Source organism: Fukomys damarensis, unplaced genomic scaffold (assembly GCF_012274545.1).
Source record: "Fukomys damarensis isolate Sample0158 unplaced genomic scaffold, DMR_v1.0_HiC HiC_scaffold_39, whole genome shotgun sequence".
NCBI classification, from domain to species: domain Eukaryota; kingdom Metazoa; phylum Chordata; class Mammalia; order Rodentia; family Bathyergidae; genus Fukomys; species Fukomys damarensis.
Genome location: NW_022900951.1, coordinates 7,777,619 through 7,805,538, shown reverse-complemented (window position 1 = coordinate 7,805,538; position 27,920 = coordinate 7,777,619). Strand labels below are relative to the sequence as shown.

Here is a 27,920-nt window from a genome sequence, read left to right as displayed (position 1 = left end):
TGCAGCTGTACAAATTTGCAAACATTTCCTTCTCTAGTCAGGACCCTGTGGAAAGAGCCAGTTTGAACCACTGCCTCAATAGCTAACATTTGTGGAGACCGCAATACAAGAAGTCATTGATATATTTAAACCTTTTCGTATATTTTAATCTGGACATTAATTGCCAGGTTGAGAGAGTATGCAAGCCAACTAGTTTTGATTCATTGTCATGCTAGAAACATATCAGCAGCCTTTTATATTCTGGATGTCCTTGGTGAATTTCAGACTATCATTTAAAAATCCTTGTGTGTATGCGTTGCACATGTTTTCCAAGGGCTATCCGGAAAGGAAGATGGGAGGCAAAGTCTGAGTTTTCGAAAAGACGTCATTATATCACACTGTGCCTTTCTCTGACCTAATCAAGAAGAGAAAGACAGTACCTTACGGTTATTATGAGCACTGGATATGTGTTTATTTGTTTCTGCCCATCCTTTGGAATCAGGGAAGCAGTATTCATGCTCAAGCGAACCACCACCCCTGGGATAGATGATCCTCCCTTGATTGCCATGACAACACTGGTTGACTGTGTTGATTAGTACTTGCCAAGATGTGCAGAGGTTTCTTCTCCTTCTGTGGTGGTTTACCAGCACAAACAACTTTCCCCAAGTAACTGCAGAGCAGTTGATTGTGTTACAGATTCTTTGGTTTAGCTCATCCTTGGGAGGTCAAATGGGCAAGAAAATTAAGGGCAGGAGACTAGCTTCAAGATTGTGATCAAATTAAATTCACATTTACTGTTAGAAATAAGATATAAGTTGTATTAATTAGAATCCTACGTGTGGATGACAAATTAGTTTGTCTTTTAAGTAGTACTCTTCAAAAATGAGACAAATTGTCTCTATATGTTTTTAAAAGGTCTTAATTTCTTGTTAAAAGTTAACGTTTAGAGAACTCATCATTTGTAACTTGAGAATAGACAGTGCTTCTATAATGTGAGAATTAAATGCACTAATATATGTCATGTGCTTAGAAGAGTGCCTGTAATCTAAGGGCCCAGTGAATGTTCAATGTCATTATTATCTTTTTATATTACTGTATCTGAAATGTTCAATACTCATATGGTTCACTGAGCAGATATTAAGCACACTGTGACCAATTTCCAGGCATTTTTCGAAATCTGCCACAGTCAGCTTGTTAGCTAGTGGGGAGACTGTTGTAGAAACGTGTAGTTGCTTGAAATGGAAATATGGCCAACATATTGTGGGAAGCATAAACTCTCTGCCCAGCCACTCCAGCCCACAGTGACTACAGAGGTAAGTTCCCTAGAAGAGAATGCATTGACATGATGCTCACTGAGATTGTTTTCTTGCTGTGTAGTACATTCAGGGAAGTGGGTAGAAGGTTGAATTCCCTTTGAGGAGTGTCTTGAATTTTCTACAATATTTGGACAGATGGGATGCTTCATGTCCTGGGTCCTGCAGATATTCCAGATCACCCAAGGTCTATACCCGAACAATGTGGGTCTCTTCTACCTGGACTACACTGCTTTCTATTCTTCATGCCTTCGGGGCTTCTTTTTATAATATGTTCTCATAACAAAAACTTTATTATAATAATGAAATTATACTTTTGGAGAACGGCGGTTCTGAAAATCAGGAGAATTTACATATCTTAAATCCCTGCCTACTCTGAGTATAAAACTAATTTCACATTATATGATCACATTCAAGCAAATCTCAAAACAGAATTCTTCCTAAACTAAGTGAGTTTTAATTTAGTAGATATACTAGTGTCTAATGGTCTGGTTATTTTTCTCCCCTTGATCACACAGAAAATCACTTTTAAGTAACCTCCCAAGAAAGAAATAACACATTAACTTTTAAATAACTTCTGAAGGAGCAAAGAACTATCCTAACCTGTGCAGGATAATTTTGATCTAAAAACAGCCAATTAATCCTAGGGCAGCTCTCTCTTGATCTTGCAAATTTGCTTTACCATCTTGGCCACTCTGCAAGTTATTTGGATTTTTTTCCAATGCAGGAGGTGGAGAAAATGAAAGCCTATTGTACGTGGTCCTATCTCAAGTTTACCAGCTTTAAGATTTGAGCTCTTGGTTTATCTTTCCAGTGATGTAAAAAAAAATGCACACAGGCTTCTAGATTTGTTCTGACATCTTCTGTGCATTGAATTCTGGACGTACAGTATGACTCAGAGTTGATTTGGTTTTCTAAGGTAGAATTTCTCAACCTCAACAGTGTTGACATTGGAGGCCAGCTCATTTCTTGTCATGAAGCTCTTCCGGAAACTGCTGTAAACTCCTCCACCCAGGAGGTACCAAGAACACTGCTCTACCACAGCCCCCACTCCCTTTCTAATCCAGATATTGTCAGATATCCCATAGGAGGCACAGCTATCCCTGGCTAAGAATCACTCCTCTAGCTAGAAAAAGTATGTTAAAGAAATTCTTGAATAGAATTAGCTGAACTGAGACCAGTGCCAGATGGATGAGTATGTGTTAGGAGTCACTGTAGAAAGCCCCCACCCTAGAAAGAATGTGAAAGAAGAGGGGCAGGCTCATGGCGTGGCTTTCCCTGTGCCTTGTGTGACAGCACATACACCTGCTGGACTCATTCCCTTTTACTGTCAGGTGGGAAATTGAGGGTGAACCCTGGTCTGGGGGGGTGACAAAGAACAGCACCCCAGGATGTCAGGTAGAAGAAATTAGGGATCACATAGTCTCACATTCGATAAGGGAGATGACACATTGATAAACAGAAAACATGATCAACTTTGAAACCTTTGTCATGGAAGACTTCCATGTGGCATCCAAAATTCTGTGAGACCTCTGCTTCCAACTGTGTAGTGTTCCCTTTGGGGGCCCACAGAGTCAGAAGAAGGCTTCCTTTGGGAATATAAGACCTGTAGCTAGCAATGATTGTGCTTGGAGATTATTAACATGAAAAGACTCAGAGAAAGACATCAGGACATCGGGGAAGCTCAGGCACAGAGAGGCTAAGAACTTTGACCATATTCCCACAGCAGATAGTCTACTGTCATGATTTTGGACACAACGCTCTCATTGTAAAATGGACACACCCACCCTCAACGACACCCACGACACTGGAAACCATCTTTTCACTTGGGTGGCCACTAAACTGGTCCCAGAGTCCCCTCATCCCGCAGCTAAATAATGAAGCACAGAAAATGCTTGGGGGAGGAGAATAAGATTTGGATCTTTTGAGGAAGTGACATAATTTAATGGTATTAGAAAAAATTTAATAATAAGAAAATAAACACCAGTCTTGGGTTTTTTTGTCAACCGTGGGACAGTAATATTTATAAGGGGGGGTATTGATTTAAGTTATTGATAGAGCAGTCAGGTGTGATTTATTGAGGTAATTGTTGTGGAACACAAATGACTACTCTTCTCTCTTCAGCTTCTTCACCCCTTACGACTCCTACCCCAGGCTTCTTCCTCAAGTATTATTTATCCTCTGGAAGAGTCAGGTGTTTCACAAGAAGCTAGCATGGACTTTTCACAGCAGGCATGTATTTTCTTTTCATATCTAAATGTCAGCCAGTGACCACCTACTGATAAGCCTCCAAAACAAGTGAGGAGAAAAGGAATTAGGAGCCAAATCACAAAAATAAGTGAAAACTCTAATTAATAAGAATTTCATAAAAAGCATAGATTGATGAGTATTTACTTAAGGCAATGTGAAATACTACTAGATCTTGCTATGTCCCAGAAATGTAGAAAATTGCTCGATACTGATTTTCTCTTTTGATTCCTTGTGTTAAGCTATACACAGTGGAATCTCACATTATTTTTTAAATCAACAGAGTTATCTAATATCTTATATTATTTTCTATGTGTTGGATTTAAACTCAGTCTGTATTTCCTGTTTACTTCCAAGGGTATAACTTCAGATTTGGAGGGAAAGTCTAGATTTTCATTTTGTGTGGCATTAGGAAGAAAAGAGAAGTAAACTTGACATTAGTTGCAGATGAAAGAAGCAACTTGACCTTTCTCCATGATAGAATTTTTTATATGAAGAAGTGTGATGTATCTAGGTAGCAATAATTCATACCATGTGTATATTTTTGAAAGGTTGGAGAGGAGTGAAGCTTTATTTAAATTTCAAATCGCTCAAATGGTATGTGTCTGCACATATATCTTTTTACTATGAATAAATCCACTGTGTTTCCCCATGTTTCATGCTATACTGTTTGAAAAGCAAAATAAAGTGATAATTAAATATTTTCTGAAGTTCACCAGCAGTAAATCTTAAAGACAGACACAATTTTTCTTATTTTTATCTTTTATTCAGCTTAAACTATAATCACTTTCCATTGAATTTCTAGGTCAAGGGCAGACTTCGCCTTTTACTTTCAGTGTGGATATTGCTGGTTTACAGTCTGAAATAAAAAAAAAACATTCTTTGGTAGTAAAGCAGTTCAAATATAATCAGGAAAATTCATGTATTTGAAATCTGGATTTATTTGTTTTAAACAACGACCAGAGGGGAAAACATTTTCTGTATGTGGTTTGGCCTGAGGAAAAGAATGACACTTCTCTTGTTTTTAGAAAAAATGTTTGTGAAAGATCTGAATCACTGACATGCTAAGAAATAACTTGTTGTGGATGTGTAAGATTATTAGTTTTAGCCAGAAAAGTCTGTTTTGCTTTGTCTTTTATTTAAAATGTTTGAATTAATAGAAATTGTTCTTCTATCTCAGAGAGTAGCGTATTGAACAATTGACTAATAAAACTCAGTGGTAATGGAAAAGTTCAGCAACTATACTGTCCAATATGATAGTCACCTATCTACTGTGGCTGTTTATCACTTAAAGTATGTCACCTGTTACTGAGACACTGAATTTTAAATTTTTATGTTAATCCATTAATATTTAAATAGCCACATGGGACCACAAGATTGGATAGTACAGGTATGGAGGATAATTAGCAGTTAATATTCATCTCTGGCTTGCAATTTTCCATTGCATTATCATCCTATATATCTAAATTTTACTTTTTTTGGGGGGGGTACCAGGGATCAAACTCAGGACCTTGTACTTGTAAGGCAGGCAGCAGCACCACTGAGCTAAATCCCTGGCCCACATCTAAATTTTTGACTTGGAAAATGTTGTGATTATTAATATCTTTGATAAGTAAAAGTTTCAGATAATTTTTGAATCTCCATCCTCAATATATGCTATTAAGATAGACAGTTCTGAAAATACATCCTGGAAATTGGCTTGTTAACTCCTATTTTCCCTTGCCTTTTCTAATAAGTGAACTGTGAGCATTTTCTGGTTAGAGTTCTTTGTTAAAGTTGACCTCTTTAGTATGATTCAGACTCAATATAATTAATCATAGGCAAGAAAGATGTATACTATATCCAATGGAGAGACCATGGAATTTTACGTCAGCAATAGTTCAGGCACTTTACTGAAATCAAAAGAGAACTACTTCAATATGAAAAGTTACTGTAGACTTCCAACTTTTAAAGGTTTATATAATAGATATTTTGTTTTGCCCCTGGCCTCCCTGCTCTTTGAACCTGATCCACCCCCACCAGAATTTCAGCAACACCAGCCCTCACTGCATGTGGAGTAGACATAATATTTCAATTAATAAGGGAACTGAAATACTTGCCTATTATCTATCATAAGGAAATAAAGAACAAAATATCTACATACCGGCTGCCGTGTGTTCTGGTACCACTTCAGAGGGGTATGCACCTTAAGAGAAAGAGACAGTAGAATGCAATTGATTTCATTAAGTTTTATCCAACATATAAACTCACTAATGCAGTACGAAATATAGACTCACTAATGTAGTCCTGTCAATATTGATAGCCTGAACATGTGACTTCTACAAAAGAAAGAAGCAAATATTAGTTGGTCCTTCCTGTGTGTCAGATACTGTACTACATTTGTCATATACACTTTTTATGTTTTTTCACATGCTTTGAATAAATATCAGCACACTTACTTTTACAGCTAAGATCATAAAGAGTTCGAGTTCACTGATTTGACTGAGGCTACAAAAGTACTAATTCTGTTCAATTCCACAATTCCTGCTCTTCACTGAAAGAGCAGAACAGCTGTAGCTGGTCCCAGGATTAGTTAATGCAGGGGTACAATGAGGTCATTAAAAATCTAGGGACTTTTCATCATTCCACTTTCCCTTCCTGGTCACAAGATGATGGGCACAGCTGTGGGCATCATCTTCAAATAAATAGATCCAAAGATGGAACTACACATTTTCCTAGCATGGATCTATGTATTTTTTTTTAATTGGAGGGCACACATTTCCCTAGAATGTCTTCCTCTCCCAAGAGACTTGACTTTGTCCTCACTCAGTGTTCAGGGTCCACCACAACCCTTCCCTAAACCAATCACTGGCAAGGGCACAAAGCTTTGGTAATTGATTCCCTAATTGGCTTGGAAGAATGATTATTCACCACCTCAGGCAGGAAAGGAGGTGCATCTCTCCTGAGCTGGTGAAAGGCCAGATGCTGGGATTAATTCCTTCCCTGGCAACAAGGGAGAAATGGTGAGGAAAACTGTTAGGCAGCTCGTTAATGATGTTGGCCATATTTGCCAGTGAAATTTGACTGTACTTCTACCATAACATAAACATAACTGGTCCTTCTTTTGTGATCTTGTTTGATCATTTTGGTAGATTCTAGATTCCTTTAGGATGGTGGCTTCGTGTTTTCACCAGTATGTGGTGAAATGTGCTAATGCCTTGTCCTAGAGAGTACTTGATAAATATTTATTCAGTTGACTAAATTGGTCCAAGCCAATTGATTAAAAGCCTTCTTACATTTTTTTTTGGTACCGGGGATCGAACTCGGGTCCTTGTGCTTGCGAGGCAGGCAGCAGAACCACTGAGCTAAATCCCCCGGCCCCCTTCTTACCTTTTGATTGAATCTAAATCCTTTAAAATCAAGTTATTTGTTTGAATATCGACACCCTCCCAGTAAAATTATGTTTATTCATTCCAGAAAATGATTAAGGGGTCTTAATCATAAAGGTACTGGAATAAAGTTACTGTGGGTGCTGTGTAACATAAACCCTGCAAAGACTGTTTACAATTTTGTGTGGGTGTAGGAGGAAAAAAGGATTCAGATATAAATATGAGTGGGGAAAAAACTTCTTTTGAGTCCATTTTATGCATCTGTTAACATTTTTAAGACTATGCAGTAAAATTTATCATCTTAAAGATTATGAAGTGAAAGAAATGACTTGTATATAAAATCACTGTTGTTCTCTATTTGAAGCTCCATTATTAAATTTTTTTCTTAGGAAGACTAATTACTTCAATCATTTTAAATTCAGTATATATACATATCACATAATTTCATTTAAAATATTTGTTCTGTAGAATGAGATCAAAAGACCAAATTCTGATTACTAATGTGGTGTGAAGCATCCAGCTAATGGGCCAAGTCCTAATTCATTTTATCATATAAACATTGCTTTAAAGTTTATCTTTCTCAATGCAGAGAAATTTTCTTCTAAACTTTCCTTCATTTGGTTCAGGATCAGTGACTGTACATGTTCATCATTTTTCACTTTATCAGCTATTATAACTGATGTATAAACTTCCATTTTTTTGAAAAAGTTTTGAGATAATAAAACATTTCTCTAAAAAGAAATGCAGTCCTTATTTGCCTGCCAAATGGTCAATTTGTACGTGTAAACAAACAATTCCTACTTTATTGATTTATAATATGATTTATTATAGCATATTGATTTATAATATGCTCTCTAGAGTGACATGAAAATTTAACTTTAAGCCAGGTGTGGTGGCACACACCTGTCATCCCAGCACTGTGGGAGGCTGAGGCAGGAGAATCGCAAGTTTGATCCCAACCTGGGCAATTTTGCAACTTAGCGAGACCCTGTCTCAAAACAAAAAATAAAAAAGGGCTGGGGATGTAGCTCAGTGCGAAGGCCCTGGGTTCAATCCTCAGTACCACAAAAAAAGTTAAATTTAATTCAACACAAAGACATGAATGATTTTTAAAACATTTTATTGTCTGCTATTAATACTTATTTTTAGTTACAGAACTTGCTAAATAAAATGATTGCAGGCATTGTGTTCTTGTGTCATTCCTAAAAGCAACTGAAATATCTACTTCAGTTCTCTCATTTTCTGATTTTTAATCCTGAAAAAAATAGCAAAAGGAACAATTAAAATAATTTACAAACATTCTTAGTGAGTATCGTTTACAATAACACGTGTGTCTTCTGTCTTGTCAAAACAATGTACAACCACTGAGTTGAACTCTATAATTTCTAAAGTGTCTTTCTTATGCCACTGTCATTAGATATTAGGTTCCTACCTTGAGGATATATGGTCTACTATTTGGTAATAAAATAGCAACTGTTAACTTTCATTAGGTACTTCCTGCCTTCCGGGTTCTGAGCTCATCACTTTATTTCATTTTCCATAAAATAACTCAAAAAAAATCTATCAATAGTTATACTCTAATTTTAAACAAGAGGAAATTGAGTTTTAAGGAGTTCAAACTATTTGTCCAAAGTCACCTTTGCATAAATGGTTTTGGGAGGATAAGTGTGCATTAGAAAGTCCATGATGTTAATTATTAATAAAGAGGTAAATAAATTTATTTTCTATGGAAACAGAGAACATGTACCTTATATTAGAATGATCAACAATAAGTACCACATTATTTCATCCCAGTCAGTTTTAAAATATTCTACCTCATATTCTCTAGAAATTGCTCACTATTGTGGAAGCCCCATCTGACATGTTTTATAATTTCTGACTAGAAAACTACAGCATCTGTAGTTGGGCAAAAGAAAACTTAGCTGATTTACTCACTTCCCATGTTTTAAAGAAGTGAAGACACCCATAAATTTTAAATAAGTTTTACAACCCTACCTCCTTTTTGAGGGCAAAGCCAGAAATGGAACCCAGGTGTCCTGGCTCCCCATTGAGGTTATTAACAGCTCACTCGTCTCTGCTTCTCAGTAGCAAAATCATCAGTAGCATTTATAAACTGGAATCACGTGACCTCAAATACGGATTTGTAGATGTGGAGAAGAGTCGTTTTATTGACTATTCCCATTTGCTTGGAAGAGCTTCCCATAATGAAAGAGGATTTAGTACTTAATTGTAATAACTTCTTACTAAAGGCTCAATCTGTTGGGTCTCAGTGCTGAGAAAGAATCTAATACTCTCCCTATTTTAGTTTCCTTCAAGTTTGAAAACCAGTTTAAACAGATAATCTTCCTTCAGGTGTGTAAAGAGATTTCCTATTTGCTTTTTATAGTTTTTCAAATATTTGTACCCTTTCACTGTGAAAAAGTATTCCTTTTTAAATCCTCACTGCAGTCTTAGTTTACTCTGGCTAGTCAACCTTTGGAATATAAAAATTGATATTCCCTTTCACTATTACTCTAAGTTAATGGGTTTCTGTAATATATGGGAAGTCAATCATTGTCAAACTTGAACCCACACACATCAGAACTGGTCTTAATTACCAAGCCAGGTAGCTAAATGAATTTATAGCATAAAATTACAGTACATGCATGGACCTAGTAAAACCATGGGCCTGTAGTTATGCAACTGTAGGCCCTGAGTTATTTGAGAACTTAAAACTATGGATCCAGTTCTGCTGTACCACTGCCCCAGGATTTGCCTTTTAGTGGCTTCAAGGTATACTTACCACTTCTTCCCGCTTGGTCTTGTCTGATGCTGGCCAAGCTTCCATGGGAATTTCAGGAAGCATGGGGGACAGGGGCTGCATGGGGAACAGTGGAGGCAGAGCTGGCTGTGGTGCCAGGGGCTGGATGGGGTGCAGAGGTGACTGGGGCTGCATGGGCTGCATGGGCTGCATGGGCTGCATGGGCTGGTGGTGCTGTGGCTGAACAGGTTGGGGCTGGAAGGGTTGCTGGAAGGGCTGCTGGGCAGTTGGTGGGAGGTTAGGCTGGTGGTGTTGGTTTGGAGTCATGGAGTGGTGGCCAGGAACTGGCATCATTGGTTGCTGGGGGACCACAGGCTGCTGAGCTGGCCCCACTGGGAGGTGGTGATGAGGCTGAAGGGTGTTGTGACTCTGGGGATGCTGTTGAGACAGCACAGGGATGATTTGGTGGTGCAGCCATCCACCCATGGGTTCGTAACCATAGGAAGGATACTGGTGAGAAACAGAGAGTCAGGTTTACCATTGGCTCATTTGACTTCCAATTGGAGAAGTAGCAGTGTTTTCTTTGTCTTTATGAGCATATGAATATTCTAGTCATTTTTTCCTTTGCAGGAATTTCTAACTGTGTACGCATATATGACATTTTACAGACTAAAATTCTCATTAGTGTCTGAATGGGGACTATGCATATTTCACTTAATAAGGGAATTTAAATGTATGTCTAACATATTGAGGGGATAAGGAACAACATGTTTACATACCGGCTGCCTTATCATGCTCTGGTACCACTTCAGAGGGGTAAGGACCTTAAGAGAAAGAGAGATTGAAATGCATTTGATTTCATTGAGTTTTGCCCAACATGTAAACTCACTAATGCAGTATTAAATATAGACTCACTAATGCAGTCCTGTCAATATTGATAGCCTGAGAATGTGACTTCTACAAAAGAAAGAAGAAGGTAAATATTTGTTGTGTGCTCCCTAGGTGTCAGGCACTGTGTTACATGTATCACATACACTTTTCATGTTTTCTCCCATATGCTAAGGCAAGTATCATCACCCCCATTTTCATAGATAAGTCCATGAAGAGTTAAAGAGGTTCCATAACTTGACTGAGGTTGCAAAAGTAGTGATTCTGTTTAATTTTACAGTCCCTGCTCTTCACTGCAAAAGCAAAACAAACAAGTAAAAATTATAATAATATGTTATAATATTGATCAAATTATTTTTTACTTGGTATCACAATGGGAAAAAAGGAGGTAGAAACACTGTCCCTCATCCCTGAGACAAAGATTTACTGGTTACATGTGTCAACTATTTTTAAGATTTAACAGAAAATCTTGCCCCAAATTCTTACTAACGTTTTTTTCTTCAGTCTGCATGAATGAACAGACTCATAACCTGTTAGCCAAACAAGTGAGAGTTTCGTCCCTTTCTGAACAGTATGTACTTGCTGAACCTTTGGCTGCACTTCTGATGTTAGTACAACATTTAACTAAAAAATTATCTACTTTGCTCAAGTTATAGGTCAGTGCCACAGCACTTTTCATATTCAGTTACTATTTTACTGACCAAATAATCTTTTGATCACTGTTTTCCTGCTCTAGAATTTCTGAGTTTCCAGGAGGAGGAAATGATTTGCCCACGGTCTTGTAGGCAGTATAGGTTTGAGGGGAACCTCAAGCCCAATTTCCGGAACTCATATGCATTCCTTAACTCTGGAGAGTCTCTTCTATAAGACTTAGTCACTGATCTTTCAGTGAAACCACTGAGAGACACACATAGAGTGTGAACATCTGAGAAGCACACATTTTTGAGCTGGAAAACATCTTTAAAAGCATCTTACCTAATCCTCACACTTTATGGAGTGGAATAAAACGAGGCTGTTCAGAGTTCACTTTCTGCCCTACAGTGGAGCCCCCTTGACCCAGTGGAGTGATAGTTCATGATGCACACATCTATAGACATATTTAAGAGGCTGACTCAGAGTGGTCAAGTTGGAGGGTGCTGGGACAGTGCAGGCTTGTCTGCCATCTGTCAGGGCTTGTAGAACTGAAAATGTGGAACTACTTGAGAAACATCTTGAATGAAGAATCAACACACTAGTCTTTCACATGGCATTATTAATTCAGACAATGATCAAAATTAGTAAATAGAAAAATTACCTCATAACTGAAGTTGATATAACCAGGGTGCCCAGGATGAGGTGGTAGCTTTTATAGGAAGGGGTATGGAAAAATAGAAACAGGGAGGGAAAGAGAAAAAGAGAGGAAAAAAAGGGGGGAGAAGAAGAGATTAAGTCAATTGTTCACATTATAGGAAACTAAAGCTATTTTTAAAAGTCTATACAGTACAGAATATATTTGAGGACTACTTTTAAATAGGTATACTCTCCAGGAGAGGCCTTCTTATTTTGAAGGATCCTCGAACAGCTAAATAACTCTCCTGGAGTAATACACTCATGGTAGAAGACCTGGAAGTAGAAACCAGCATGCATTTATTTTTCCAGTGCTTCTTGGGACAAGCCCATCCCCCCATGTTGTCAAGGAATCATTTCCTATCCCACTGACCAGTTTACTTGCTGACAAAACTCACTCCATATTAGGGAGAGAGGTATGTTTCTACTGCACAATTTTAAAAAATATCAACAAGCGAAGAATTTTCTCACAAAAGACCCTTTATAGATCAGCTGGTTAAGTGCCTTAAGTATCAAAGGCATTTCTCATAATTAACTTGCAAGTGAAATAACACATCTGCACTAACCAAAGGAGCAACTAGGTAGGAACTGTTGATGAATTTGAGAACATGATGAGTAAGGTGAAATGGAAACATTCTAAATTCCTCCCCTGGACAAATAAAGAGTTGATTTGTGAATTTTAGACCGATCCTTTTCATTATTCTGTCAGTGTGTTCATGGAAGAATTATAAAAATTGAAAAACAAAAAGAAACATGAATAATTATCGAAAGCAGTACTGTGTGTCCCTTAAAAAGTTGGGGCCAAGTGACTGATGCCTGCTTTGTTGAATTCTGGTTGGGCCTGGAGGTCAGGAGAGATGAGATGAGATGGCAAGACATCTCCCTCAGATGTGGGGCTAACTAAGAGTTGACTCTGTTCTATTCTTTTAAAATGCTTGTTGGTTTTGTTTTGTTTTGTTTTCGTGCCAGGGATCGAACACAGGACCTTGCATTTGTGAGGCAGGCAGCGGAACCACTGAGCTAAATCCCCAGCTAAAATGCTCATATTTCATAAGAGGATTTATTCACTCTCATCTGAGTGTAAAACTGTTAGGACATAAGCCCTCTGAGATTGGGGAAGTTGGATTCTGGCATGAAAAAGGGCTGTATTTGTAAGACAGGGAGCCGTCTGGGATATTACCACAATGCAGGATTTCAGGAAGGCACAGAGCAGAATCTTGGTCTTATGGGTGACAGAGGGAGAAAGGAGGAAGGTATGCAAGCTTACTGGTTTGTAGTATCAACTGCTCTTTATGCCACCAAAGAGCATTGCCTGCATGTGACCTGAGCTCTCTGCCCTCATGTAACTCTATCTACAGGGTCAGAATTCTTGGTCTTTGGTACATTTGAATATAAAGTATGTCAGTGTGTTCTGGACATAGGCAGGATTGTGGGCAACCACATGAAAGCCAGACCGCCCACATAGCAGATGCACCCAAAGGGATGGTGCCTCTGAGAATGGAGAGATGGTTCAAGAAGAGAATTCCTAACAGAAATCTTACCCACTTCAGGGTAACTGCAGTGGTATTTGAAGGGCACAAAGAGATTTGAGAAGTTGTAAGAAATTGAGTTTTTGAGATTTTTGTAGGATTTGCCTAAGGCTGATTGAGTACTTTCTCTGGTTGGCTTTCAAGGGTTCCTTCAAAGGATTATATTTGAAGGAATGAATTAGAGATGGGCAGTTATATTTACAAACTACTGCTTTCAGTAGGATCTCCTGGGGAAATTTGTTAAAATGCAGAGTCCTGGGTCCCACCCCAGATGTACTGAATCAGAATCTTTGCTGGAGGCGGTCAAGAATCCATTAAAAAAAAAACTTTTTAAGGATTTCTTCAACACAGATTTTTGAGGACTTCTGAACTTGTACTGTTTTAAACCCTGAAGTTTACCAGCCATAGGATAGATTTTGATTTTCGATCTTATGAAATTAGACAGTTCTACACAAAGGGTGTTTTACTCACAGGCATAGCGAAGGCTGCTCCCAAGAGGCAGGCAAACAAAATCCAGGTCCCCATTTCTGGTGGTTCTGAAATGCAAATTAACAACTGCTTTTCTTATGTCTTCTCAAGCATGCACATAATTAATGTGCCATAAAATATACATAATCTATATTAGTATGCTGCTAATAAAAGGATAGAACATTTTTGTGAGGTGACTTCATTTGTATGTGATTGCAATTTTTCAATCTATATAATTGTAGAGTTAGAATAATGATAAAGATGCTTCAAAATTCAGTTGAGAGCTTAATAAGTTGTGGGAACAAAAATGAATTATCATTACGTTATTGTCTTTATTATACAGACAGTAGCATCAGGAGAACTAATGGTATTTATATTGATTGAAAGAACAGAGTTGACCCTAGAAGTTTGGGAGATCATCAAAGTGCACAGTATTTTAGAATTTTAAAACAAGAAGACAAAGAAATATATTTTGTACAGTGCACTCTAGTATTACCATTATTAAAGACAAAGACTTATTTGAGAAAAGATACTAAGTAATTGGACAAAATAGATTAAGCAGGGAGTGGGGTTTGTGCCAGATATTTCCACCCTGTAGCAAAAGATAAGGTGGAACCAAAGGAAGTGGACAGAGCTGGTATTCTAGGATTCTTTAATGGATTTTCAATGATTTCTACCTAAAAGATTCCATCTTCAGTTAATAACAATTTATTTTGTTTGACAATGCATGCAATTATTCTATAATTAAGGGCCTTAGAATGTGAAGCAAAAGAGGCCACTGTAAAATACACATTGTTTTGTCACACAGATTACTGACTGACTTAGCTATCAGAAGATCTTTAATTTTATATAAGAAGTAAAAAGTCCATTAATTATTCTAGCTACAAAAATTACACTAAAACTTTCTACCTCCTAAATCTATTTGCTAAAAGGTTAATGAGAAAATACAGTTTATTGATAGTTCCATTTGATATAATTAAAATGTTTTTAAAGAAGTGGATCACAAAAACTAAAAGTGTAAATAAGGTTCAAATAGTATAATTGATAAGGTGAAATAGGAAGAAACGGCCTAAAGGGGTAGGGGAAGTGGGAAAGGGAGGGAAAGGAAAGAAGGGAAAAGAAAAAAATACGAAAAAAGGAAAAACTGGAAACAAAGTCTTTGTAAATAGGGAAGGGTGGAGGGGGTGAAGGGAAGGCAGGGGAATGGGGAAGAAATGAGAACCAAGATCCATCATGTAAAGGTACAAGATCCCAATGAAGGATGTAACTGTAATGTTTATCTTAAATGTACCAATAAACTTAATGGAAAAAAAGCCTGTGCAAGCATTATTTTATCTTCATTGATAAGTAATTAAAATAAGTGCTTTTGCCATGAAAACTGAATCCAAGGAAAGCTTTGCAATTCTTGAACTAAAATTCTAAAAAAAAACACAAAACACTTTACTGCATTAACAGTAATGCAATTCATTAAAGAAATCAAACTCTAATTTAATTATAGTCCAACTGAAAAAATAACTGTTGGTGGCATAAAACATTGGAAATATGGAATATATTTGCATATTTTCAACATGAAATGCAGAGAGAGAAAGAAATAAGCACAATAAAAAGTATACCAAGTTATAAATAAAATCCACATACCTTTGAAGGTTTTCTAAGTTTCTATCTGAAACTCAGGGATGCTTGATCCTGTAGCTTTCTCCCAACTAGGAGCCCAATATATATGGTTCTTGGTACCTAGAACAACCAATCAGATTTCTGAACGGAAAATATGTTGAGTATAGCTAAAAATCCCTGTGTCATGAAGTTTTAGAAGCTGTGATCAACCTTTAAGCTGTATGTAGTGATTAGTGTATATAGACTCTTTCATTATGGGCAATAATAGGTTTAGGAGGCAAAAAGTTTCACCTGGCTGTTTTGAAGTCAGCAAATTATTTAGCTGCACATGCTGATGTATTCAAATTTATGTTTAAGAAGCTGCTATGCCATTGTGTATTTCTCAATTCTAGCAAACAACGTCGTTCTTAAAAAAAATAAATAAGGCACAAACTTAAGTTTCTCTAGTGTTATCACAGTGGCCACTAGGGTTCTCCAGCCTTTTTCAGGTTAGGATACTTTGGTTCAAATTCCCATTCTGATAAGCGAACCAAAAATCACTCGCCAGTATGGCTCTGACAGATCATGATTTTATCATTAACTGTCCTTTGCCTCTCCTTCCCTTATTCGCTGTGGCTGCTCCTTTATCACCACTCTGATGTCCTCCAAACGAGGGGACAAGAGTCCTCCTTCTTGGCCCTATGCTGAAGCCATCTGCCATGCGAGTAACCATGAGCTCGAGTTTATTACAGTAGCAAAATGTATTCTGGCCATCTAAAGGATCAAGCAATATATATGTCACATGGCAGATAGCACACTAAAAATATATTTTGACCCTTAGGAGCATGTATCACAGAGGACAGTGCCCTGGCTCCCTTATTTCACACAGCAAATTGGCCTCTCTCAGTATGGTGGTCCTTCTTCTGGGGCCACACCAATCCCACTTTCTCATACAGGCAAACACAAACTCCCCTCTCTTTTGCAGAGCCGATTAGCTTTTTATTTCTGTTTTTCCCGTGCTTTTACCAGCCTTTGTTAATGTGTTTTACCTCTCTATCTTAGTAAAACATATGGATTTTCCTTTATTCTAGAGTCAGATCAATTGAAAACAAATTTATAGCTAATGACAGGAGGTAATTAATGAGTTGTCCATTAGTATTAAATCCTTAAAGGAGATACTAAATATATACCTGGTGAAATTGGTGTTATAGCTGGATCAGTTTAATACTTAAGTCATACTGATAAAGTTTGTATATATACATGTATTTTTCTATGGATTTTCCACACTGACTAAATGAAACTTAAGGAGAAAATATCTATGAAAGCAATGTAGCAATTATGAAGAGATAGAGCTGGGATTTACTTGGGTCCTGACTTCAGCTCCACCGCACGTTAAAAGGACTTTGAAAAATTATTTAGCTTGTTTAAGCGTCACTTTCCTCATCTGTAAGATTAGGATCATAATACAACATATCTAAGAGGATTAATATGAAATATAAATGAGAGATATCTCTGAGGGAAATTGAAAGACATTTATTGACCCCTCACTCCTATCACCTGGCAAATAGCAAATGTTTGAAGAATGCTAAAAAATAAAAGCTAAGTTGATCTTTGAATATGAATTATCAAGGATGAATGCTAATTGTGAAGAAAGACTTTTTTAATCAGAAAAAAGAAGAAGCAGAGAAGGAAGTGGAGGGCTCTAACAGGCAAAATGTATGCGTGAAATCGAACATATAATGTGGTTCTAAAAGCCAAATGTACCCATGAATTATTTGTGAATCATATATCAAATAGAAGAGGGATTCTCTCTGAAGGAAGTTGCAAAATGAAGTTTAGGAGAATTAGCAGAGATGTAAAACAACATATTAAAGGATAATAAAAAGGAGAAAAAGGAATATGTATATCACACAATATTCGCTTTGAACCCTTCACTCCATTTTATTTAATTACATACATTGGAGTGCCTGAAAGGATTGATGACATTTTTTTCCACAAAATTCTGGGTAATCTCTATTAATGAAATCACTGGTTAATAACTGTTGGTCTTGTAATTTTATTCACATTACTTTGTCCTCACCTTTCATGAATGAAAAGGTGATAGATTTGGTCACAGTGATCAACAGGATGTTTCTTTATTGTGACATTTATTCCTGTGATCCTACAGTCAAGTACTCTACTGTTCAACTGAGTTCTTTTGCCCACTTTTTGGTAGTTATTCTTTTTCTTGACTTGCAGTCCATCACATTCTGGTGTTCCTAGGATGCTTATGCTAGCGACTTCTCCCCTTTTAATTTGCTGCTTCTAATTTACAGTGTGCTGAAAAACCATATGCCCAAGCTTGTCGACTGACAGTAAAGCACTGCTCTAAACTCATGGCCTGCTCACAGAGGCTCACCTGTGAGAAATGCACAGGGATTTCTGCTTTGTGGCACCGGGTTTTGACAGTAGTTTTTTGTTTGTTTGTTTGTTTTTTGTTTTTTGTTATTTTTGGTCCTGGGGCTCATCCTTCCTCTGGCTTTCTTCCTGGGTCTCAGCATATTCAGAGTATGAGGATGATATTTAGATAAGTCAGGCATTTTGCGTTTTACTAGCCTTTCATATCATCTCTTGGGTCTCTAATAAAGTAAATCTGCAATTGCCCAACATTCTGGAGTAATTTTGAGAGGAGGTATTCTCAAGTAACTGGAGCCAAAACAGAAGTAACAAAACTTCTGTTGACATTTACTTATAAGAAAAAATCATACTCTAGGATGGTTTTTGTTGGGATGGAATTGGAGTTGTGCCCTCTTCTGAACTTAGACACTTCATCACTAATTGATTCTGATAATCATTCAGACTCTGGCTACATTTCAGCCCTTGGAAGTCAGGTACTATGTCTTATCCTTCCTCTGGAGAACTTTAGTACCTGAAAAACTCTCTTAAGCAAAGTAGGTGCTATAATTTCAATTGAGGAAATTGTGGAAAAGTTATTCGTGCCACTGTGAAAATTTTAAAAAAAACACAACGTTCTTAGTTGATGTGGATTCTGCAAAGACAAAGAAATCACGCAGCGTTGAGACGAACCATTTAAATAACTCACATGGGTAGCAAAGGTCCCCTTTGTCTAAAATTGTTTGTCTCTCTCCCTCTTTTCTCTCCATCTAGGTCGATATTAATCAAAACATGAATTGTAGCATCCAAGCTGCTCATCCGTGATAGTCACTGTGTAGCCAATATTTAATTTTATGTCATTACAAAATCTGTGGAAACAATAAAGTCAGGAGAAATAGAAGTTTGGATCATAGTATTTCTCATTTTGTTCGATGAGAGTGATTAGTAGGTGATAGTGTTAGATTTTCCAAAAATCCTGAGTTTATTGAATGTTCATTCTTGAGGACTAAAAGTTGAAAATAAAATCTAAGCACAATATTTTTTAAATTGAGAAAAGTTCTTTTAGAACACAAGTAGATAATATCTTAATAAATAAGCATTCACAGAAAAAATTCATGTAACTTGTAATTTGAAAGGTCTGTAGGCCTTTGCTAAATATCTGGTACAGCAACTTTCAATAAAGGAAATTATATGCAGATGGATAGGGTGTTGTTTGGGTTATAATTAACTGGTAACTGTCGGGAGTGAAAATGTTACATCTATGTTAACAGAGATAGCACTGTAATGTAAAAACAAGCATTGTAATTTCTGTTTATTGGACAAAATGCAACAAAGTAAGTTGTACTTTCCTACTGGGGTCTAAGAGACATACAGATGAGTAGTTTCTAAATAAAGGCAGTGTGCTATGGTGGAGGGAACTTGATCTTTGGCAGAAGACAGGCTAGGTAAGAATTGCGGTTAGGCCTCTGGCCCATGATGCCCAAACCTAGCCATTGTACTTGACACTTTTGTGCACTTACCAGAATGCCTGGAAAATGGGAAAACGTCAGTAAGGGGTGCCACTAATGTTATTCAGCATGCGTTTTTACTCTTAAATATAATCATGTTAAGTGCATGAATTTCAGTAATTGCTAAAGAGAGAAATTTCAAGGAAAGAAAGAAAATGGCTCACCAGCCAAAATGATGGAAATATTTCACTCACATATTTGACATATAAGTTTTCTTCTATTGTTCTTGGATGGAAAAATCTTACATTGCTGCACACTTTAGTAACATAACTCCTCTTACCTCCTAAGGTAAATGTCAGAATACCATTTTCATATGATGCGAAATTCTACAGGGGAAAGAAACCATGTAGGACTTCAGTGCCAGCAATGTCAACAGCTCCATCTGGGTTGTCATTCCTGGACCCCGTTGCAACTGTAGTCTCTGCTAATGGCCCTTCTAACACAGAGTCTCATATGGTTTGTCAACTGGTATCTTCTTCATGACTTCCTTGAACTATGTACAATTTAGTAATAGCAGTTAAGAATTATTTCCAAGCCTCTTTTTGAAAAAAAAAACACATTATGAATAGTATGTCAGCCTGGAGTTTTGATGAAATCTGAAACTGATATAATTGTAAGGACTGAAATAAACCAGAGCAAAGGCCAGAAATTAATTTAGCTCTACTCGTTTTATTATATAGAATTTTATTTGAAATTATACAATGTTTGTTTAGGAATTCTGTCAGGTGGGTACAAGTTTACTCAAATTGTGAATGGCCTTTTTCCTAGAACAATGCTAAGGTAGGTTCAGAATTACAAATTTTCCATTTTAAAATCTTGCTTGATGTTGCATCTTCATCTATTTGTTCTTAGCACAATGATATTTATCTTCTATGTATTTTAATAGCGTTCCATAAATCTCCTCAATTGTTAATTCATCAGAATGAAATATTTGTTGAATACTTGTAATATACAAAGCCTAGGACACATATGAATATGTAGCATTATAGGCGTACAATGGAGTATTACACGTACGTGCTCTGAAATGGAAGAACCTTGAGCATGTTACATACTAGCAAATCCAAAGACATAAAAAGCAGGTTTAGTGTTCTCAGGGACTGAGGAAGGGGACGACAGGGAGTGACTGCCACCAGGCGTGAGATTTCTTTTCAGGGTGATGGAAGTGCTATGAAATCACCAGTGATGTTCAAACAACCTAGAGAAGTTATTCGATTTTATACATTAATGTAGTGGAATTTATGGTTTGTTAATGGCTTATCAGTTTTTAAAGATACATATGTGTGTACATATATGTTTCAGTCCCCAAACAAGCTCGAAACCTTTATCCATTATGTACTTACAAAAGGCTAAATACAGTGCAGAGGTACAGAATAAGAGTTATCCCTTTGTGAGAAAGTTGATGGTTACAACTATGATAATGATGAAGCTGACATTTATTAAGTGCCAGCCGCTGCTGTAAGCATTTTACATGTTTAAATACTTATTAGTCACTTTTCTAGGAATATCCTAGGCTCATGGACTACATCCATGATTAAAATACACAAAAATTCCTTCTCACAACCTCACAGAAAGCAACCACGAACAACAGACTTAACAATTCAGCCTGTTAGAATGTGAGAATGGAAAAGGAAAAAGTAGAGTTAGTCATGGAAGATTTCCAGTGTGTGTGTTTCAATGGGGTGGTCAGTTTTCCATAAACACTTGAGGAGGAGAGGAGTTTGCTTAGTGTCTTTTGAGCTCGCAGAAAGGCACCATTGTGGAAGTGACGTAGTGTGCTGGTGAAGTGGCTGCAAGTCAGTGCTGCTGGCATAGTGTGAGACGGGGGACTGAGAAGGAGATGAAATCCAAAAGGTGACACCCTCCAATGCTTCTGTGGCCTTTGCAATTAAATGTAGAACGCCTTGCCTAAAATAATTATAATTCATCATGAGTCAGAGACTTTGAGGAAAGGCAGGATAATGTCTGGGGATGGGGAATGTGAAATATTTGGATAGACATGAAATCTATTCCATCGTAGGGCTAACTCATTGGCGGGGAAAAAATGGGAAATGCTATAGCATAATCAGTTGTACAGGAAAGCAACTGTGCAGGAGTAAAGGTTTCAGGTAGAAAGCTAATGATGCAGGTGGCTAGGATGCCGAGTCAGACCTGGAGTGTCAGGGCAAGGAACTTGAATCCCATCAGCAGTGGTGAAGCCCTGAGCACTTGTTCTCATCATCCTTGTTTCCCTGGGGTTCTCCAGAGTTCACCAGGAAGCTGAGACTCCTGGCAAGAATGGAGATGTTGAGATAAAGTGATCAGAGACTCTGGCCACCTTCACATGACAACAAGGGTCAGAGTTAGAAGCAAGGGCCCAGGCTCCTGCCCTGACCTCGGCACTCTTGGCCCATTAGCTAGCAAAAGAGTAAAACATCTCTGAGGACCCTGAGTCAGGGTTGCATTTTCAAGATTGTTGCCCGAGCTTATTCTCAGAACTGCTCTACAATATTAGTTTTTATTTAGTAGTAAATAAAAACTAAGTAATGAATGGTCTATAATAAAGGATTCTGATGACTTTATCGATACACTATTATGCATGTGCAATAAAGCTTGCCTATTTAAAATGTAAAAGTGAGTGCTTTTTAGTATATGTCAGTATCTTTATAAAGTCTGTAGCCATTGCTGTAATGTAATTCCAGAACACTTTTATCACCTGAAAAGAAATATCAGACCCATTAGTAGTCACTCCTCATTTCTCCTTCCGCCAGCCCTAGACAACCACGAATCTACTTTCTATCTCTATGGATTTGCCTGTTCTGAATATTTAATATCAATTGAGTCATACTATATGTGATTTGAAAACAGATTTCTGAGAACCTCCATGACCCTGGGCACTTGGGGCCAGATAATTCTGCATCTTGAGAACTTGAGCAGAATTCCTGGGCTCTACCCTCTAGGTGCCAGTAGCACACCCCCCATTGGAGCAAATCAAAAGTGTCTCCAGACATGGCACTTGTGGGGGAAAGTAGAGGCAAAAGAACCCTGCAGTTGAGAACCGCAGATCTAAACCTGAGTTGGAGCAGGGGTGTGTGAGATGGGATGAGTGTCTGGACCCAGTGTGCTGGTGCACAGACATCACTGTTTCAGGAGTACCGAAGGGCTAAGTTTTTTACCTGAATTGCTAAATTCTGTTTTTGTTTTTTTGTTTTTTTTTTGAGATGGTCTCACTGTGTAGCCCAGGCTGACTTTGAACAATCCTGCCTCAGCCTCCCCAGTGCTGGGATGACCGGCATGTGCCACCATGCCCAGCCTGAGTTCCTAAATTCTATGATACCTTTTAGAAAAAAGTAAAGAGATCACTAGAAAAAAGAAGCCCAGTGAAGTCATTATTCAAAAGATATTTGGTGGGGAAAATCATACATTTTTAGTATATTAAAGATGCGGTGACCATTTTAAAACTAAAGTTAAGTGGCACCTACCAGTGATTTTTGCCTTCATTCTGAAAGGACTGGAACCATGGTGTCAATAATTCAAAGAGGATCCGGGTTTGGATTTAGACTGTTTTATGCTACAACCATGAGAATGTATTAAAAGTTCTCCAGGAGTTTTACTTAAGTCAGCTTTAAAACTATCCCACAGTGGATAAACACTCCTTCAGCAGCCAAAGGAAGCATGCGATTTAATTTATACCGTGGCTAATGAAAACATGATCATGTCCTGCTTATCGAAGGTAGTCTCAGAAATGGAGGACAGAAGAGGAAGCACAGGGGCCTGAGAACAACCGAACTTTCAGAAAGTCTGTGTGTAAGATTGACTTCTTTTCCGTTCGGAAGAGCACCGGGGAGGGTGCCCATCCTCCCTGGCAAAGCCATTTATAAATGAATGCACTGAGAGAAGAGTATCAGGGGACCTCTCTAGTCCTTAGGATCTTCTCTGATCAGAGTGGAAACCATAAAAATTTCGAGGTAGTAACTGGCCTGTTTCTTGCTCTCGATTTTAAGAAACTGTTTCCTCCAGTTGCTTTAGTCTGTGTAACCTTGACCTGTTAGGACTGAAGTCTTGACTGAGACTTGGATTGTGCTTACAAGGGTGCTGCCATTACATAGTGGCTTCTCTGTCAAAACAATAAGTATATTTTCATTTGTACTTCTTGTGGACTGTAGCAGTTACAGAATGTTGCCTTTAGCTTTTGTGAGTGTCAGGAGTATTACTGAGTTCTTTAACTCAGGTGACTTAAAATTATTTAGGAAAACATGTTCTAATAGTGTTATCGTGATTTTAACTGTGCCTATTTATAAGATTTCCCCTTTACCTATTCTCCCACCCTGATATTTAGGTTGTAAAACAGAGGATGAGCTTCATAAATCAGCTGTAAAATTGGATGAGAGCAAAACATTTGGAAAAAACATCTATTTGGAAAGGCTTGCTCTCCACTGAGCTTACATCTGCATTCGCGATAGTTATCTTCTTTTGTCTGTGTGTGTGTCTAGGGATCGAACTCAGGACCCTGCACTAGCGAGGCAAGCGGCAGAACCACTGAGCTAAATGCCCGGCCCAGTCTTCTTCTTAAAAGCATGCATAAGAATCACATGAGCAGACCTCAAGTGGGAATGAGTGTACCCCTCAGCGGACATTTTGTAACGCCTGGAAGCATATTTGTTTGTCACAACTGTGGAATGAGGATGATACTGACATTTAGTGGGTTGAGTTCAGAAATGCTATTAGGCATCCAACAACGCACTGGACAGGCCCGCGAATAAAAAATGGTCCAACTTCAAATGTCAATAGCACTGATGTTGAAAACTATGAGATAAATTTGTGTTTCTCAATCCAATATATTTGTGGTCATTTGTTTTAGTAGCAGTAGGAAGCCAGTATACTTCATCTTCCCGATTTTTGAAGAAGGAAAAGGAAGGTAAAAAACAAAGAGGAACGTAGCTCTTACAGTTTTTACCAAGCTATTATATCTCTAGAGATTCGTATGCTGAGACTTCTGGTCCCAGGACAACACTCCAGAAACCGTTGCCTTATACAATGTGCAAGCCACACATGCGATTGAGCTGAGAACTGTGAGTCTGCACGGGCACCACCGGCGTTCCTGACATTTCCCGAGCAGGTGGAGTCTCCTTCGCTCACTCCCACGGTTTGGGGCAGCGCTCTTGGAGCACTGCAGTTATCAAATCCATACATGCACCTCCCTCCAGGGATGGGACCCGGCAATTTGTGTGTCTTAACAGGATTCCCTGTGACTCTGATGAATGCTTAAACCTAAGAATTACTGGGGACTCACGGTACCTGGAGCTTGTTACAAAGCACGTGACTAGCCCAAAGGTCTTGTTAAAAGGCAGGTTCTCATTCTGAGAAAGAGAGCCAGATTTTGGACTAGAGATATGGTGGCTAGGTAAAAACTAGAGGACTAACTGCCTCTTTTTTTCTGCCTTTTCTTTTTCTTCTTCAAAAATTGCGAAGATAAAGTATGCTGGCTTCTGATTCCTGTGAAAACAAATGACCACACATTTAGTGACTTAAAATAACACACATTTATTAACTTTTAATTTTGAAGATAAGAAGTTTGAAGTGTTGTCTTACTGAGCTAGAATTACGATGTCTGGAGGCTGAAGGAAAACCATTTTCTTGCCTTTCCTCACTCTTAGAAGCAGCCATCCTACCTTGGTTCATGGTACCCTTCCTCCATCTTCAAGCCCATCACCGGCCACTTGAGTCTTTCTCATACCATGTCACTGACAGTCACTCTCCTGCCTCCATGTTCCACATTTAGGTAGCAATTTTAATTCCATCTGCAACTTTAATTCCCCCTTGTCATGAAGCATAACATATTTACAAATTCAGGGGCTGAGATGTGGACATTGGGGGGGGGCTATTATTCTGCCTCCCATAAAGATCATTTTTCTTTTCTTTCTCACCAAAATTGTGTGTCCTAGAGAAAAACCTCACTGGGTAATATGCTGCCATTCTGAAATCTTCCTATAAAATCCTCTGAAATTGGTCACGTGACGTTGGCCTCTCAGCTGGAGTGTGAGCGTTATCCTACAGCAGACTCCGTTTTAGACTCATTCTTTCCATGCCTCTCCAGTGCCTGGAAGAGGAGATAGTGCATAGTGGGTGCTTGGCAGGCATTCTTGAGTCAACACGAGGCTGTCAAGTGTATTGACACCAAATCAATAGATGGACTGAGATTGCTGACTTTACTTTGTGTGAAACTGAGGGGTTGCTGCTAAATCTTTTCAACTCTTATTTGCCACATCTATAAAATAGGGATCGTGATATGTTTCCTTTGGAATTGTTTTGGGGATCAAATGAGAGCATGAATATATATGTGTGTATATATATAGATATAGATAGATAGATCGATCGATATGTATACATTTACAATTTTAACTTTGTGATGGTGTAGAAGTGAACTCATGCAACCAATCTGTTTTGCTTTTAGCACAATATTCAATAAATGATATGAGATATTCAGTACTTTATTATACAATAGGTTTTGTACTACATGATTTTGCCCAATGGTAGGCTAATTTTTGGAGCATATTTAAGGTAGGGTAAGCTAAGATATGATGTTGGGTAGATTAACTGTTTTAAATGTTTTGAATTATGGTACTTTCAGCTTATGGTACATTTATTAGGACATAACCCTTTTGTAAGGTGAGAAACCTCCATATATTATTTGCATGGAACATGAATTCATAACATGGTAGACTATCACTTTATAATCATTTTTGAGAAAAACTGCACAAGATTAGGACAGGTAGATACTATTGGATCTCTTTACAAAATGCTTCCTTTTTCAAGACATTAATGCACATTACTTATGCAGATTAATGAATTTCATTATGGCATATTCACACATGCATTATCATACTTTGATCATTTCACCCATACCCTCTTTTCCCTTTTCTTCCTCCATTGTTCTCTTCCACTCCTCTAATAGTCCTCCTTCTCCTTTCATATTCTCTCTCTCTCTCTCTCTCTCTCTCTCTCTCTCTTCTACATATGAGAGAAGATGAGAGAAGACATTCAGTATTTGTCTTTCTGAGTCTTATTTCACTCCTTGCGATGATCTCCATGCAAAATGCATTTTGAAGGGCTACCTTCAAGTACAGTAGTCTTATACAATACATAATTACATTACATTTATCTTGGAGGGTTGGTACATAGACATATGGCATCTGAATCATTGTTACTTCCTTTTCTCCTCCCCAACTTATCACCCCCCCATCCCCTTCCTGTCAACTTTTACTGTTTTTGTATAACTTGGGGAGCTTTAAAAAATGTTGATGGCACAATGCTATCTCCAGAAACTGTTTTAGTTGAATATAATGTATAGCCAGAGCTAAGATCCATGAAATACAACTTATTCTACTTTAGGAATTAATTGTTATGTTATTCGTTAGACTTTTATTTTATATGAATAGTTGCTTATCAACTTTGCCCAGTTGATTTTTCATATATGAATTTTGCCATGTGTAGAGTTAAGAACACTCAAAACATTGTCATTTATGATTATAAAAGTACTATCACACCCACAGCATTTTACCACAATGGCAGATCCACAGTGAGTGCTCAGAAGAATGTTTACGGATGATGGACAAAAACATGTTTTCCCTGATCTCTTGGTTTATTCCCTAGTGATTCGTTTCATACTGGGTTTCTCACAGAGTCCACATGAGGCTGCTAACATGTTGATTCAGTGAAGTGGTAAATGAACCACCCGTCAGAGTGGGTTACTTTGGGTGTAGCTGTTTTGATTTTTTTCCTTCCTCTGAGTATATGTTTTTGTTCATTTAATCAAACAAATTCGGTTGTTTTGCCATTTTTTAGACACATTCTTTGTGTGGCCAAGAATCCTGTTTGTGGTGACTGCACCACAACTAGATTTGAATGTGGAGCAGCCCTGCAAACAAGTGCTAATTTGAATCAATTGTTAAGATTGCCAGCAAGAAACCAACACGACCTCTGTAATTGGGTTCAGTAAGCAATCCTGAAGGCAAGGAGCTGAGTTTATTCCATTATCATTTCTTTTATCCATCCAAACCCCAAATCTTCACAAATGAGAAAATAATAACAAGCTCAAACTTAAGGCATTTTTGTACATCTTAATTTTTCTGTGTGTCCTTTTTTCTAGTACAGACATAATACATGGGGCCGGGGATTTAGCTCAGCGGTTCGGTGGCCTACCTTGCAAGCGCAAGGACCTGAGTTCGAACCCTGGTACAAAAAAAAAACCAAAACATAATACATGTTTGTAAATGAATCCAAACAATAGGCATTAGGCATCGCGTCTAAGTCCTTGAGAATCCCATCCTCAAATGATAGCCACAAGATAACCATTTGAGAATATAATCCCAGTCTTTCTGCAAAATCATAATCCATATGTTGTGTATACTTTCCTGCAAACTTTATGTGGACAGTGTTATAGGTTTATATAGAAAGAGCCCCTTCATTTTTCTTCATGGCTGCTCAGAATTCCACCAAGTAAATATTATGTAGTTTATATAGCCAGTTTCTCATTGATGGACACCTAGATTGTTGGAGTTCCTTTAAATGTATAATTATAGTGCATTATTGGATAATATAATATAATTATT

General features: G+C 37.8%; 2 protein-coding genes across 4 annotated transcripts in view; one reads left to right on the top strand and one right to left on the bottom strand.

Annotated features, from left to right (window-relative positions):
• Arhgap6 (Rho GTPase activating protein 6) overlaps positions 1-27,920 on the top strand; it is a 493,644-nt gene that overhangs the window by 352,729 nt on the left and 112,995 nt on the right. The gene's annotated exons all lie outside the window — the stretch shown is intronic.
• Amelx (amelogenin X-linked) lies at positions 8,093-15,529 on the bottom strand. The gene is made up of 7 exons (XM_033760265.1): positions 15,497-15,529; positions 13,862-13,926; positions 11,830-11,877; positions 10,563-10,604; positions 10,427-10,471; positions 9,690-10,157; positions 8,093-8,162 (listed from the first exon to the last, which is right to left on the bottom strand). The coding sequence occupies exons 2-7, from the start codon at positions 13,913-13,915 to the stop codon at positions 8,157-8,159; spliced, it is 663 nt and encodes a 220-aa protein (XP_033616156.1). The 5' UTR covers positions 13,916-13,926; positions 15,497-15,529; the 3' UTR covers positions 8,093-8,156.

What these genes read in the sequence shown, in the direction of transcription:
- Amelx (XM_033760265.1), bottom strand. Translation starts at nt 13,915, where the DNA reads ATGGGGACCTGGATTTTGTTTGCCTGCCTCTTGGGAGCAGCCTTCGCT. An exon ending in GAGCAGCCTTCGCTATGCCT is followed by an intron (nt 11,878 to 13,861) that starts GTGAGTAAAACA and finishes TTCCTATAAAAG; the next exon opens with CTACCACCTCATCCTGGGCA. An exon ending in ATATTGACAGGACTGCATTA is followed by an intron (nt 10,472 to 10,562) that starts GTGAGTCTATAT and finishes CTTTCTCTTAAG; the next exon opens with GTCCTTACCCCTCTGAAGTG.